This window comes from Camelina sativa, chromosome 13 (genome assembly GCF_000633955.1).
Source record: "Camelina sativa cultivar DH55 chromosome 13, Cs, whole genome shotgun sequence".
Lineage (NCBI taxonomy): Eukaryota > Viridiplantae > Streptophyta > Magnoliopsida > Brassicales > Brassicaceae > Camelina > Camelina sativa.
Window position 1 is genome coordinate 16,980,210 of NC_025697.1, and position 12,590 is coordinate 16,992,799.

The 12,590-nt window shown below is 33.2% G+C and overlaps 1 protein-coding gene and 1 pseudogene across 1 annotated transcript; one reads left to right on the forward strand and one right to left on the reverse strand.

Annotated features, from left to right (window-relative positions):
* Window positions 418-2,117, forward strand: LOC104736950 (UDP-glycosyltransferase 79B8-like). Its single transcript, XM_010457038.2, has one exon. The coding sequence runs from the start codon at window positions 699-701 to the stop codon at window positions 2,025-2,027; it is 1,329 nt and encodes a 442-aa protein (XP_010455340.1). The 5' UTR covers window positions 418-698; the 3' UTR covers window positions 2,028-2,117.
* Window positions 7,612-9,426, reverse strand: LOC104738307 (annotated as a pseudogene).

Consider the following 12,590-nt stretch of genomic DNA (forward strand, 5'->3'; position numbering starts at 1 on the left):
AACATTAGAGAAACAACTAGTATAGATGATTGAAAAAAACAACACACACAAGAATTAAATACTTTGAAAAAAAAGAACATGGATAGCTACAATCATGGGACATATATGGACGTTTATGTTCTATTGTCATTTTTAATATGTATTTTCGAATTTTTAAAAAAAACGATAAACATCGTACAAACCAGAATAAAACAGAAGAAAGTTACTTTATGGATAAGGACATCGTCATTTACTCATTTATCTAATCTTGTCCTATTTCACCTAATCTGTCCTATTTCAATGAAGAAAAAAACAAAGCAACTGGCCAAAGAAAAGAAAAACAAAGAAGTAATTCTTAATTATTGTGATAGATTTTTGTAACGTTCTTCTTCGCTGTCTTTGTCTTGTAACATGTTTTTTGTTGTGTCCTTAATTAGCTATTCTTTTCTTTTGACACCTGTTCTTCTTTCTTCTCTCTTGTGACTTGTTTATTTTTGTAGTGAATTGTTGGCTCTCTTCTCGAGTAGTGATCTTGTGACTTGGTTTTTGTAGTGTTCTTCTTAATTAACCAATTGTTTTTCTTCAAAACATGTGCTTCTGTAATACAACAATCAAAGCAAGAGACGAAGAAAAAAAAAAAGCATATACTTCTTATTGAATTCTTGAATACTTTGTTTAGTTGTTTTGTTTTGTTTCTTTTTACAATTTGAGGAAACGAAATGGATTCGAAATTCCATGCTTTTATGTTCCCCTGGTTTGCTTTTGGTCATATGATTCCCTTTTTACATCTTGCAAACAAACTAGCTGAGAAAGGTCACCGAGTTACATTCTTGCTACCTAAGAAAGCTCAAAAGCAGGTGGAACATCACAACCTGTTCCCAGATAGTATTGTCTTTCACCCTCTCACAGTCCCTCATGTCAATGGCCTCCCTCCTGGTGCCGAGACAACCTCGGATATCTCAATCTCAGAGGATAATTTATTGTCCGAAGCCTTAGATCTCACTCGCGGTCAGGTTGAAGCTGCGGTTCGTGCTTTGAGACCGGATTTGATCTTTTTCGATTTTGCTCTCTGGATTCCAGAAGTGGCTAAAGAGCTTATGATCAAGAGTGTGAGTTACATCATAGTATCTGCAACAACGATAGCTCATACACATGTCCCTGGTGGTTCATTAGGTGTTCCCCCGCCGGGTTATCCTTCATCGAAGGTTCGTTTCGGTGAAAACGATGCTCATGCCCTAGCAAAATTGTCGATCTTCTACAAGAGACTTTATCATCAGATCACTACTGGTTTTAAGAGATGTGATATCATTGCACTGAGGACATGCAAAGAAATCGAAGGTAAATTCTGTGACTATATAGCGCATCAATACCAAAAGAAGGTTCTCTTGACTGGTCCAATGCTCCCTGAGCCAGACACAAGTAAACCACTAGAAGAACACTGGAGTCATTTTCTGAGCGGGTTCCCACCACGTTCAGTAGTGTTTTGTGCACTTGGCAGCCAAATCGTTCTTGAGAAGGATCAATTTCAAGAACTCTGCTTAGGGATGGAGTTGATAGGTTTACCCTTTCTTTTAGCGGTAAAGCCACCGAAAGGATCATCAACGGTCCAAGAAGGTTTACCAGAAGGGTTCGAAGAGCGAATGAAGGGGCATGGTGTGGTTTGGGGAGGATGGGTGCAGCAACCTTTGATATTGTCTCATCCATCAGTAGGCTGCTTTGTGAACCATTGCGGTCCCGGAGCAATATGGGAGTGTATCATGAGTAATTGCCAAATGGTTTTGCTTCCATTTTTAAGTGATCAAACTCTCTTCACAAAACTGATGACCGAGGAATTCAAGGTCTCTGTAGAAGTGTTGAGGGAAAAAACAGGATGGTTTTCAAAAGAGAGCTTAAGAGATGCGATCAAGTCTGTGATGGATAAAGACAGCGACCTCGGGAAGCTAGTGAGGAGTAACCACGCTAATTTGAAGGAGATTCTTGTAAGTCCTGGATTATTGACTGGTTACGTGGATAGCTTTGTCGAGGCATTACAAGAGGAACTGAACTGATTAGTGATTACTGATTTACTGTATGTTGAAGACTTGTAATAATATTATATCCATATTTTAAGGTTGAGAGTTGAGACGCTTTTAGATTTTAGAAATTTTGGTTTACGAATAATAAATTTTGAGCTATAATAAATTTGAAAGGAATTGTCGTTACCTAGCCTAATTAATTTTTTACAACTGTATGAGTTGTATTATAATAGAACTAACAAATGACATTAATGACAAAAAATCGTTTGACTAAAAACAACAATACTGAAAATCCAATATTTTAGTTTTTATTTAAGAAATAATTTGATGAGTTAATTTTTTTTCACAAAGATTGAGTAATATTTTTGGTTAATCGGATTCTGAAAAAACAAGGAGAAAGTGGAAAGAAAACGAAAATGACATTTAATTAATTTTAAAAACTTTTGAATCGTTTATTAATTGAATATTTTGTTATATATATATATTTTCCTAAAAAAATCATGTAAATAACAAGTAAGTATTGTGGAAGCCAGAGATAATGCAATTTATTAACTCATTAATGCTTCTACACGAGGAGGTCTAGGGTTCGAGCCCCAAATAATACGATTTATTATTTGTGCAGATTAATAGAGGCAAATTTACAGACGATCTCCAGTTATGCGCAATTATCGCCGTTCGCCGTGATTCTACATACAACTGAAGGTGAGCATAGAAAAGGAGGTGTCCATCAAAAACATGGAGCTAGAGAGCAAAAATGTATGTAGTGAATCTAATAGGGTCGGAAGGAATTTTTCATGGTAGAATCACATGTAATAATTTGCAATCAATAATAATAAATCCAGAGTTTTTTTATTTTTAAAGTAAGTATTTAAACAATTACTTTCACAAAATGTTTGCATTTTAAATTTCATAAATGCTATTTTTTAGTTTTTAACTAGGTTTTGAACCCATGCTACGCATGAGTTTATTTTATATATTTTGGTGAAAATTATATATGATCGATGAGAGTTATGAAAACTTTAAGTTACTAATAAGAAAAAACTTTTATTCACAACTTTTAAAAAACATAAAAATCAGTTGTGCTAAAAAATCAAATCTGATCAAAAGAATAATAAACCAGGCGAGATGGATCGGACATTCGAGTTGGTGACCTTGTGATATGATTTTTGAGTTTCTGATACCACTTGATATGATTCTTGAGGCTCTGATACCACTTGATCTGATCCTCCCAAAGATTCGGCACCTTCGAGTTAGTAGATAGATACACCTAGATCCTAAAGACGATGATGCCTTAAGAATAAGGATGGTGGAATGAATGGTCGCACAAGAGTTGCGGAAAGACTCTTGATATACCGGTTTGATCTTTCAGCCTCACACCAAAAAGATCGGATCTCTCAGCCTCGCACCAAGGAGATCGGGGTTTTGACTATTGGAATCACACCAAGTAGTCGGTTTTGATTGTTGGAATCACACCAAGCAATCGATTTTGTTCACAAAGAACAGAAGAGAATCACTCTCAAAAAGAAAAGGTTTTATAAAAAAGTTGGATTTTTCTATTTCTTTGCTCTTACATGAGTTTATACAGGATAAGTAAACTTGGTAACCAAGCTAAGTATTATTCTTAAAACTAAAAATAATAAAGATAGATAGTTGAATGAAGATTCAACTCTTGGTGTTTCCCTTCCCAAGGTGACTTTTGAACTTTATTTTCGTCACTCTTCTTTGACCACAAAAGAAAGTGATTATTTTGGGCTTTCTTGGACTTGAATTAGGCTCAAAGTGGGGTGGACTTGATAGACATCATCCCCAATATAATTTTCTATGCTCTCTTTGGCCATAAGCTCTTGAATAAGCCCACTAAGTACATTCCTTGATTTTTTTATCTTTTTGGCTCCTTGATCCAATTTGCTGATGAGAAACAACATGGGTTGTACCATTTATTTATCTTGGGCTTAGTAGAAAATAACTCCTGGTTGCCAAACATAATTTTGGAAGCTCTTAAACCAATTGGACCTAAAACTCTTCGAGTGTAAAACTAGATCGGACCTTATGACATCCTTTGGCAAATGAGGCCTAACCTTGTAGTATGTTGGCAAAATCATGTGTTCTTGGCCTTGTTCGAAACATAATAGATCTATTGACATCCTCCAACTGATTTCTTATCGCAATTGTGGCAGAGTTGATCTGTGTAACACGATCTTTGGCTCAGACGTGAAACTGGTACTGGGGTAGATCCATTGACTTGAAATATCCATATCTTTCACATATGAACAGATCTTAATGTGATTCCAAATCTCTGTGGTTCTATGATGGATCAATATTTCAGAACAGTTTGGTTCATAGCTGGAATACTTCTGGATTGGTCGGAATCCTCCCTTGAATGCTCGTAGGTCTAAGTCGCGTAGCCATGAGTTCACCTGAGTTGTAAAATGAATAACTCCTTCGTCTGAACTATGATTGGACTGATTCCACCTCGAGATATGCTCCAGATGAGGTAAGAATGTATCTCAAATAGTAGTTTGGCTGGAAGAGTTGATCTTTGACTTCATTCGTGTTGAGCAAGACTCAAGGGTCGTCTTGGATGGTCTCGTGATCATATCACCTTGCATATATTAAACCATTTCTTTTGACCACCATACAAACAAAATATTTTTAGAATAATGAATTAATCTCATTTTCTCATATTTAATTGACCGCCACCATCTACGTCTTTGTGTTTTTTTTCCTTTATTTTCTTACTCTTCATATTATTTCTCGTCATTTTCAATGATAATTGTTATCGTTACTTTTACGGTTGGTTCTTTGCTATACTCTTCTTCTTCCTCTTCCTTTTCAGCTTCCTCCACTTAATAATCATTCAAAACCTTTTTTTTTAGACAACCACATAATTTGTTAACCCATCAAACTTCAAAACCAAAATCATTGCCTCTTTTCTCATAAAATTTCATCAATCAGCATAGTCACCACATGCACACAAATATTGATTCTTTCACCCGTATCCTTACTCGGTTTATTGAAACTTCTCAATCCAAAATCTTTAATACTTCGAAATTGTAAATTACTTGCAGAGAAAGTAATATGAACACATGTATAGCTATTTAAAATGTGTTTGTCGTGGATCATTTTTCTTTAAACCTCAAAAATTAACTCAAACAACATCAAATCAAGGTCTCGCAACGTGATCCTTCTTCCTCGTACCCAAAAATAAAAAAATTACTAAAACAATATCAAATCACCTATTAAGTCATACAAAAAAAAACATGTTTTACAGCTCATAAGAGATGTAAAACATGGAAAGAGATAAAATAAGATATTTTTAAGATATCAAAAAATCAATTATATAATATTTAATAATACTTAAACTTTTTTATTTTTTATAGAGTTTAATTATTATGATATTTTAAAATTTAGATGTAGTTTCAATATTTATAACATCTTAAAATTTTTAGAGTAAAATATTAATGATACTTAAACTTTTGATAGAGTTTAAATATTTATAATATTTTTAGCTTTCTATGGAGGTATTTATAATATTTTTAAACATTCTATAAAGTTTAAATATTTATAAAATTTTTGAACTTATAAAGGTTTTTGTTAATTACAATATTTTATACTTTTTTGTTTTAAATTTGGACGCCTCATAAATCAAGCTTCCTGCTCATTCGTAGTTTGAATCATATTAGTCTTATTTATAATGGTTCTCAGTCATTTTCTAAAATATTTATAGCCGATGTGGGATGTTGTGCATACAGTTATTTATAAGAATTTTAATATATAGATTTTACATAATTTAAAAATATTAAATATTGAGTTGTCTAATTTCGATTGGTCATTTTAAATATATATATATATATATATATATATATATATATATATATATNTATATATATATATATATATTATAGCTTTATAATTTTAAATTATAGGTCTATAAAATTGAAAGAAATCTTTAAAATTGAAAATGATATGTCTATAATAAATTATTAGTAGAAAAAACAATTAAACATACGGTATTTATAAGAATAAAATATATATTTTGAATCTGAAATGACCTGTGTATAATAAATTATTTTTTGGGTAACTACTATAATAGAAATATTAAGATTAAGAATATTTAGGAAAGTAGAAATATATCTTTACATATTAAAGACTTAGCTAGTAATTTGTGAGAAAAAGGTCTCACGTTTAATCTCACACTTAAAAATACGATTTTATTCTCAAAGAAAACATGATTTAAAGCTTCTGTATAATATATCTTTATATATTAAAGCATTAACAAGATTAAAAGTTAGTCTAGCCATTTAGAGTTAGTCAGTGATAAAAGGAAAAATAATTGCCAGCTACGCCAAGTATAGGCTAACATATGACAACACATACAAAGAATATAAATGTTTTGTTAGCTACACGAACTATTGTTATTAAATAAAAGTTTTATTTATTTTTTATAAACAACAAAAGTTAAAAAAAAATTACATAACTATAACAAAAGATTATATAATAAATATGTACTACAAAATAATACAACAAATATACATGTTCATTTTATAAATTCAAAAGTTGGTTTTTAATTTTATACCATATCATTTTTATACCCTATTATATTTTATTATGTAGCATGCTATTAAATATTTTTATATAACAAATAATGGTAAATCAAAGTTTGAATATATAGCAAGATGCAATATACTTTGACAAAAAAAAAAAAAATAACAAATTAGACTCATCTATAAAAAGTCTATGAACCTTTTCAAGCCAAAAAATTTTAAGAAAAGATTATATGTCTCATCATTTGTTATATACAATATTATATTTGTTATAGAAAAAGGAAAAGTTTGTATTATATAAAATTTTACTACAAAGTATTATAACAAATATACATTTCCCTTTTGTATATAATAAATATTATATGGTATAAAATTTAAAACTAAATTTTGAATTTACAAAGGACAATGTATTTGTTATATTATTTTGTAGTAAAATTTTATGATATAATCTTATAGTAAATTTATGTAATTATTTTGTTAATTTTTGTTGTTTATGAATTTTATTTTTGGGTCAACGCCGGTCAACATCGGTCAATGCCGGTCAATACCGGTCAACAACTGATTCCAGCAAAGAAGATATCATAATTAATGGTATGGTGTTGTACACATAACTCATGTTTGTTTATGCATGTCTGTATGTAATGACAATAGTTCGTGTAGTTAATAAAACATTTATATTGTTTGTATGTGTGGCGTTGTGTTGACGTATACTTGGCGATAATTAGCAATCATTTTTCCATGATAAAAATGGTAAAAGAAAAATTCTGAATGTATAATCCCATGACACGATTACCAAGCCCTAAGTCCAAGCTCTACGTTCAAATTAATAAAGCTAAGTTCAAATTATCGAAGTTTCAAAGTGATTGAAAATTTCTTATTTATTAAGTCTTATCATGTTATTCTAAACTTCAGTTCAATTGTTGAACAAGGTAAGAATAAATTGTAGGAACAAAAACTAAGGACATTGTTTTTCTTTTTGTTCGCAGAGAAAACAAAGAAATCAAATGACAAGAAAAAGCAAATTAGAAGAAACAAACTACAAAAGAACCAAAGGATAATATATAGAGTACAAATCAGCTGAAAGAACCACGACAGTTGACTGAACCACAAAAACAAATCTTGTTACCTTTGTAAATATTCTCATCTTCTCCAATACGCTGTATAGAAGAAACTCCATAGTCATATGTTAACTCTGTCATTGGAGGAATATGCTTCATCGCAAAAAGCCCAATGCGAATGTATGTATCATATTCAATAGGCTGCCATAAAACATTAGGCTTACAGCTGTGATTCATGAATCGAGCAACGTTCCCTTTTTCCTTGGCGCTTATCAAGACTTGCGTCGTAAGATTGAAAACCTCAGGGACACTTTCCCATACATCCTAACACACAAGCTCAGGTTCGTAGTTCCACTTAAACCTCATATAAAATCGAGCTGAGTCAAACAAGAAATTATCGTTTTCTTGTACTTCATCTTTTGTCTTCCTCACACCAGTAAACTCGCAGATAAAAGTCTCGGCTCGGATTGGATCCCAAGAACGTAAACCCCAACCACAATTTGTCATCTTGAACACTTCCATGTGTAACTTCAAACCGTTTTGAACCAATCAGTTTTTACAGTCGTTGGGACATGAACAAGATTCACCGCACTCATAAATCAATGGTTTACGGCAAACCAAAATTGAGTTATGGTACGGTAAATCGACACTCTTTCCTCGCATGCCCATGCAAATTTGATGAAAGCATGGCTGACCTTGACAATTATGGCATCTAAGTTCTTGGGGATCGATGTTTAAATCAAGCATCATTCTTGAGTGATCCTGAGATGTGATGTATTCAAATTCTTTAGGAATTGTTTTGTCATCTTCATCTATATCGTTAACCAGCGGCACTCTTAAATCTTCTTTTCCAAAAGAAAGATCTTCAAGTATAAAACCCTGCCTCAGGTCGTGCGTCCTCAATTCTTCAGCTAATTTCCAGTTTGCATAACCAGAATTAGGTTGGTTTGGTTTCCTCACCATTTTAAACTTGAACTCTTTACGCCCGCTTTTTCCTATCACAGAATACGTCTCAGAAACTAGATAAAGTCCATCGTAAAGGTATACCTTTCTCTTGTCATCATTGGGGTCGCCTCTACCTCGGATGACCCTAACGTCATTTCCTATTCTTCTACTGGTATCTAGTGCAAGGTTTCCTCTGTCCAAAGTTTGAGCACAAGGTACACCGTTATTATCCGCTCCGCCATATCCAGAATAAATCAAGCATTCAAGATCTTCAGTTTCATCATCGTACTGTCCTGATGTAACCACACTCGCTGCAAGAGGTTCTACTGCACCATCATCAGCCGTCATATAATCAATGCCGCCAACCGTTTGTTTGTGAATCCCGACTAAGCACATTTCACCCCAGTAATAAAAAATATCACCTACTTGTACTCCAGGAACAAGACCAATCCTCCTTCTCATATTAGTTTGGACCCCCATAGTTCTACAATTAACGTTCGCTGTTGTAAGGATGTCTCTATGGAGGTTTAGTTGGCAAAATCTCTGTCTTACCGCGTCAAACCGCTTCAAAACCAACTCAACTATCTCTTGGTTTCCAGTTTCCCTTTCTGCTTCGGTTATCCCTGAATCAAAGTTTCGGGGAGAGAGAACCTTTCTGTTTTTAGGATCTTCTGTTTTTGGCTTCTTCACTGGGGTCCTCAAGTTTTTGAAACCCTTTGGTCGACCACGTCCTTGTTTTTTTGGAGCAGTACTTGGACCAATACCATAGGTGTAGTTGTTGAAGTCATCATATGGTCTAATGGTTCGTAGTGGTGTGACAGCTAGAGGAGGAAGGTCGAAGGTTGATGGTGATGTGTTTTCTGGGATGTTGATGAGGTTATCCATTGCAAATCCTATAAGTATATAAAAGTAATAAGTCATAAATTAGTCAAAATGCGAGAGGTTTACAAAAATATGGTTGTGGATAACATTATACAAACAAAAATACCTTCGTTCCTTTTCTTATAATGATAAAAAAATTAATTAATGAAACATTTTTTTGTGCAACAATAATAAGTGAAAGAGTCCACTCACTATTGGTCCTCCGTAAAACTACGATTTATGGAAACCTTAAAATAATAATCAACTATTATTATTTATGCGTTCACGTATTTTTTTTTAATCACTCAAAGGCAACAAGGGTAAAATGTATTTGGAAACTCGATTCCAAGACTTGAAATTATTCTTATCAAGCAACAAAAAAAAGAACGACTTGAACTGATGTAAAAGGAGATGTTTAAAACTATTGTTTGACAATATTCAAACCACATATTAAAAGTCAATTGCATAACACTATGTTCAGATCTGAATTCTATAGTTATGACATCCCTTGGATTAAGAAGAACTCTTTAATCAAATTGGAGTCTTCACAAACAATGGGACAGAGAAAACACATATGGTGTAAAAATATCATACATATAAATATAAATATAATTTCATTTTGACATCAACAAGAACAAAAAAAAATAACATTAGAAAATTAGCTTACTCTCATCTTTCCTCTCAACAAATTAATCTAATAAAGTAAAACATAAAATAATCATAGCTTGAATATAAAATTAAAGTGATATATATATATATAATCTTCAACAAAAATTGTATACAAATCATGTAAATAGTGACACTGCAAATCAAATCAGCATAACAGACCTTTACAATCTAAGAAATGAGATAGATGGTTTACAAAAACAAGTAGCAAGGTAGAGATAAGAGGAAGTAAAAGGGTAGAGTTAAGAGGAAACAAACCGAGATAGACAAGTAATCCTCTATTTATAATCATATAACGATATGGATTAAAAACCGTCACATGAATCTCCACCATAGATATAGTCATTAAAAAGTCATAGATTTTTTTCTATCCAATGTATTCAAGACTATCCATTACTCTTTTGACTATTTTTTGAAAAACATAATTAACATAAATGTGAAATATTATTATTTTCTATTTTACATAATATTTTCTACATACGTATGGTTTATTCAACTATATTTAAGAAAAAAAAAAGTTGAATGGGTTGAATCAACATGCACCCATAAATATTGAATCATACGTGTTTAAATGTTTGGTCATTTTTATTTGAATATGACTTCAAAAAAGACTTTCATTTGAATATGAAATATTATCTTATAAAACCTTTCAATTACTATTAAGACAAAAAAAATTATTTAAAACACACAATTTTTAAAAATATAAAATATATCACGTTATACTTCAACGTTATACTCTTTTAAAAATTCAAATCTAAAACAAAATCATGAATTTATACTTAAACTTTATATTCTTTTCTTTCTCCTCTTCGTCAGATTCCTCACATTCTTCCAGTGAATAATCATTCAAAATCTCTTTGTTAGACTACCACACAACTTGTTAACCAATCAAACTCTACGACCAAAATTATTGCCTCCTTTTTTGTTAAATTTGTGCATTTCATGAAAACCAACATAGTCACCACATGCACTCAATTATTGATACTTTCACTGTATAATTACTCGGTTTTAGATTCACACGTATTGAAACTGCTCAAATCAAAATCGTTATGTAACATCCGCGAACCGGAATCCCGGTTTGGGATGTGCATCGGTCGATGCAAGGCCGGTTTTGTGCGTATGAGTTTAAGTTAAACGTTGCGTTTTAGAGTTAGGGAAAACCCTTAACCCGGGAACCAATTTCTGGAATTTTGGTTAGGGTGTCGATCGACACCGTTTGCTGACGGTTCGATTGGTTCGATTTTAATCATTCGGTTTGCGTGGTTGGTTTAAGAGAAGCCCTAAACTCAAGTTTAAAGGGGAACTCGACTTATTTCGTCCTTTTAGCCGTTTTTGGACAGAGAAGCAGAGAGAAGAAGGAGAAAACGTTTTTGAGAGAAATTTGTGAGATTCTTTGTTGTTCTTGAGAGATCTATTGCTGTGGAGTGAAGATATTGTGCTAGGAACGAAGGAGAAGGCTTCTACGTGTTGGATTCGTCGTTGTTGAGTGAGAATCTTCCTGCAAAAGAGGTGAGTGCTTGACCATGGCTGATCTAATCCTGATATCTCTGTTGTTTTGGCTGTTTCTTTGTGTTTGTGGTGTTTTGCTTATGTGGGTTGGTTGTTTTCATGTTCCCATAGGTTCCTGAGAAGTTTGGAAGAGTTTGGGAGGGTTTGGAAGCGGTTTGGAATGGAGGTTCGTCGTTCAGCTTCGTGCAGATCGATTCTGCGAAGGTGGTGTTGGTCGACACCATGTTGGTTGAGTGTTGGTCGACACCGACCTAGTGTCGGTCGACACCAGGGACGCGTTAGCGTCGGTCGACACCGACTTAGTGTCGGTCGACACTAGACTTAACCGAGTCTTGTTTTCCTGGTTTGTTGTGTTGTTTGTGTTTTGGTTGTTGGCTTTAATAATAGAATCTCAGTTGCTTGTGTGTATAGCCCAGTAGATGGGAGGATGGCCTCACTGAGTGTTTATTAAATACTCATGCATCTCAATTTGTGTTTGCAGTGCAGGTAAAGGCAAGTGTGAACGTGGAATCAAGACGATGAGGAGGAGGATGATCTAGGGTCTCATTTGTGTGTTGTTGGTTATTTATGGTTATGTGTTGGAACCTTGGTTAGAGTTATGATAGGTTGTTGGATAGAATAGTTAGGAATGTTATTATATTAAGGATATGTCGGTTTGGTATTGTTTGTACGTTTCCGCTGTGTAAGATGATTATGGCTGGTTTAAATGATGTTTTGTGGTTTGGGTTGATTTAATTAAGTAGTATGGGATGCTTAATTATATATATAGTATTTAAAAAAAAAAAAAAACGGGTCGGGTCGTTTCAGTGTTCTTGAGGTTTTTGGGTGATTTGAGGAGGTTTCTGTACAGATCGTCGTAGGAGCTTCCTAGGAGCGTCTTCTTGCTTGTTTGTGGTTCAGAATCTTCTGTGGCAATGCTGAGTACATGACCATGACATATCTAAGCTTGAGATTTCTCTGATCTGCTTGTTTATGTGTTGTTGGCTTGTGAGAACGTTATTAGAGGCTTTGTG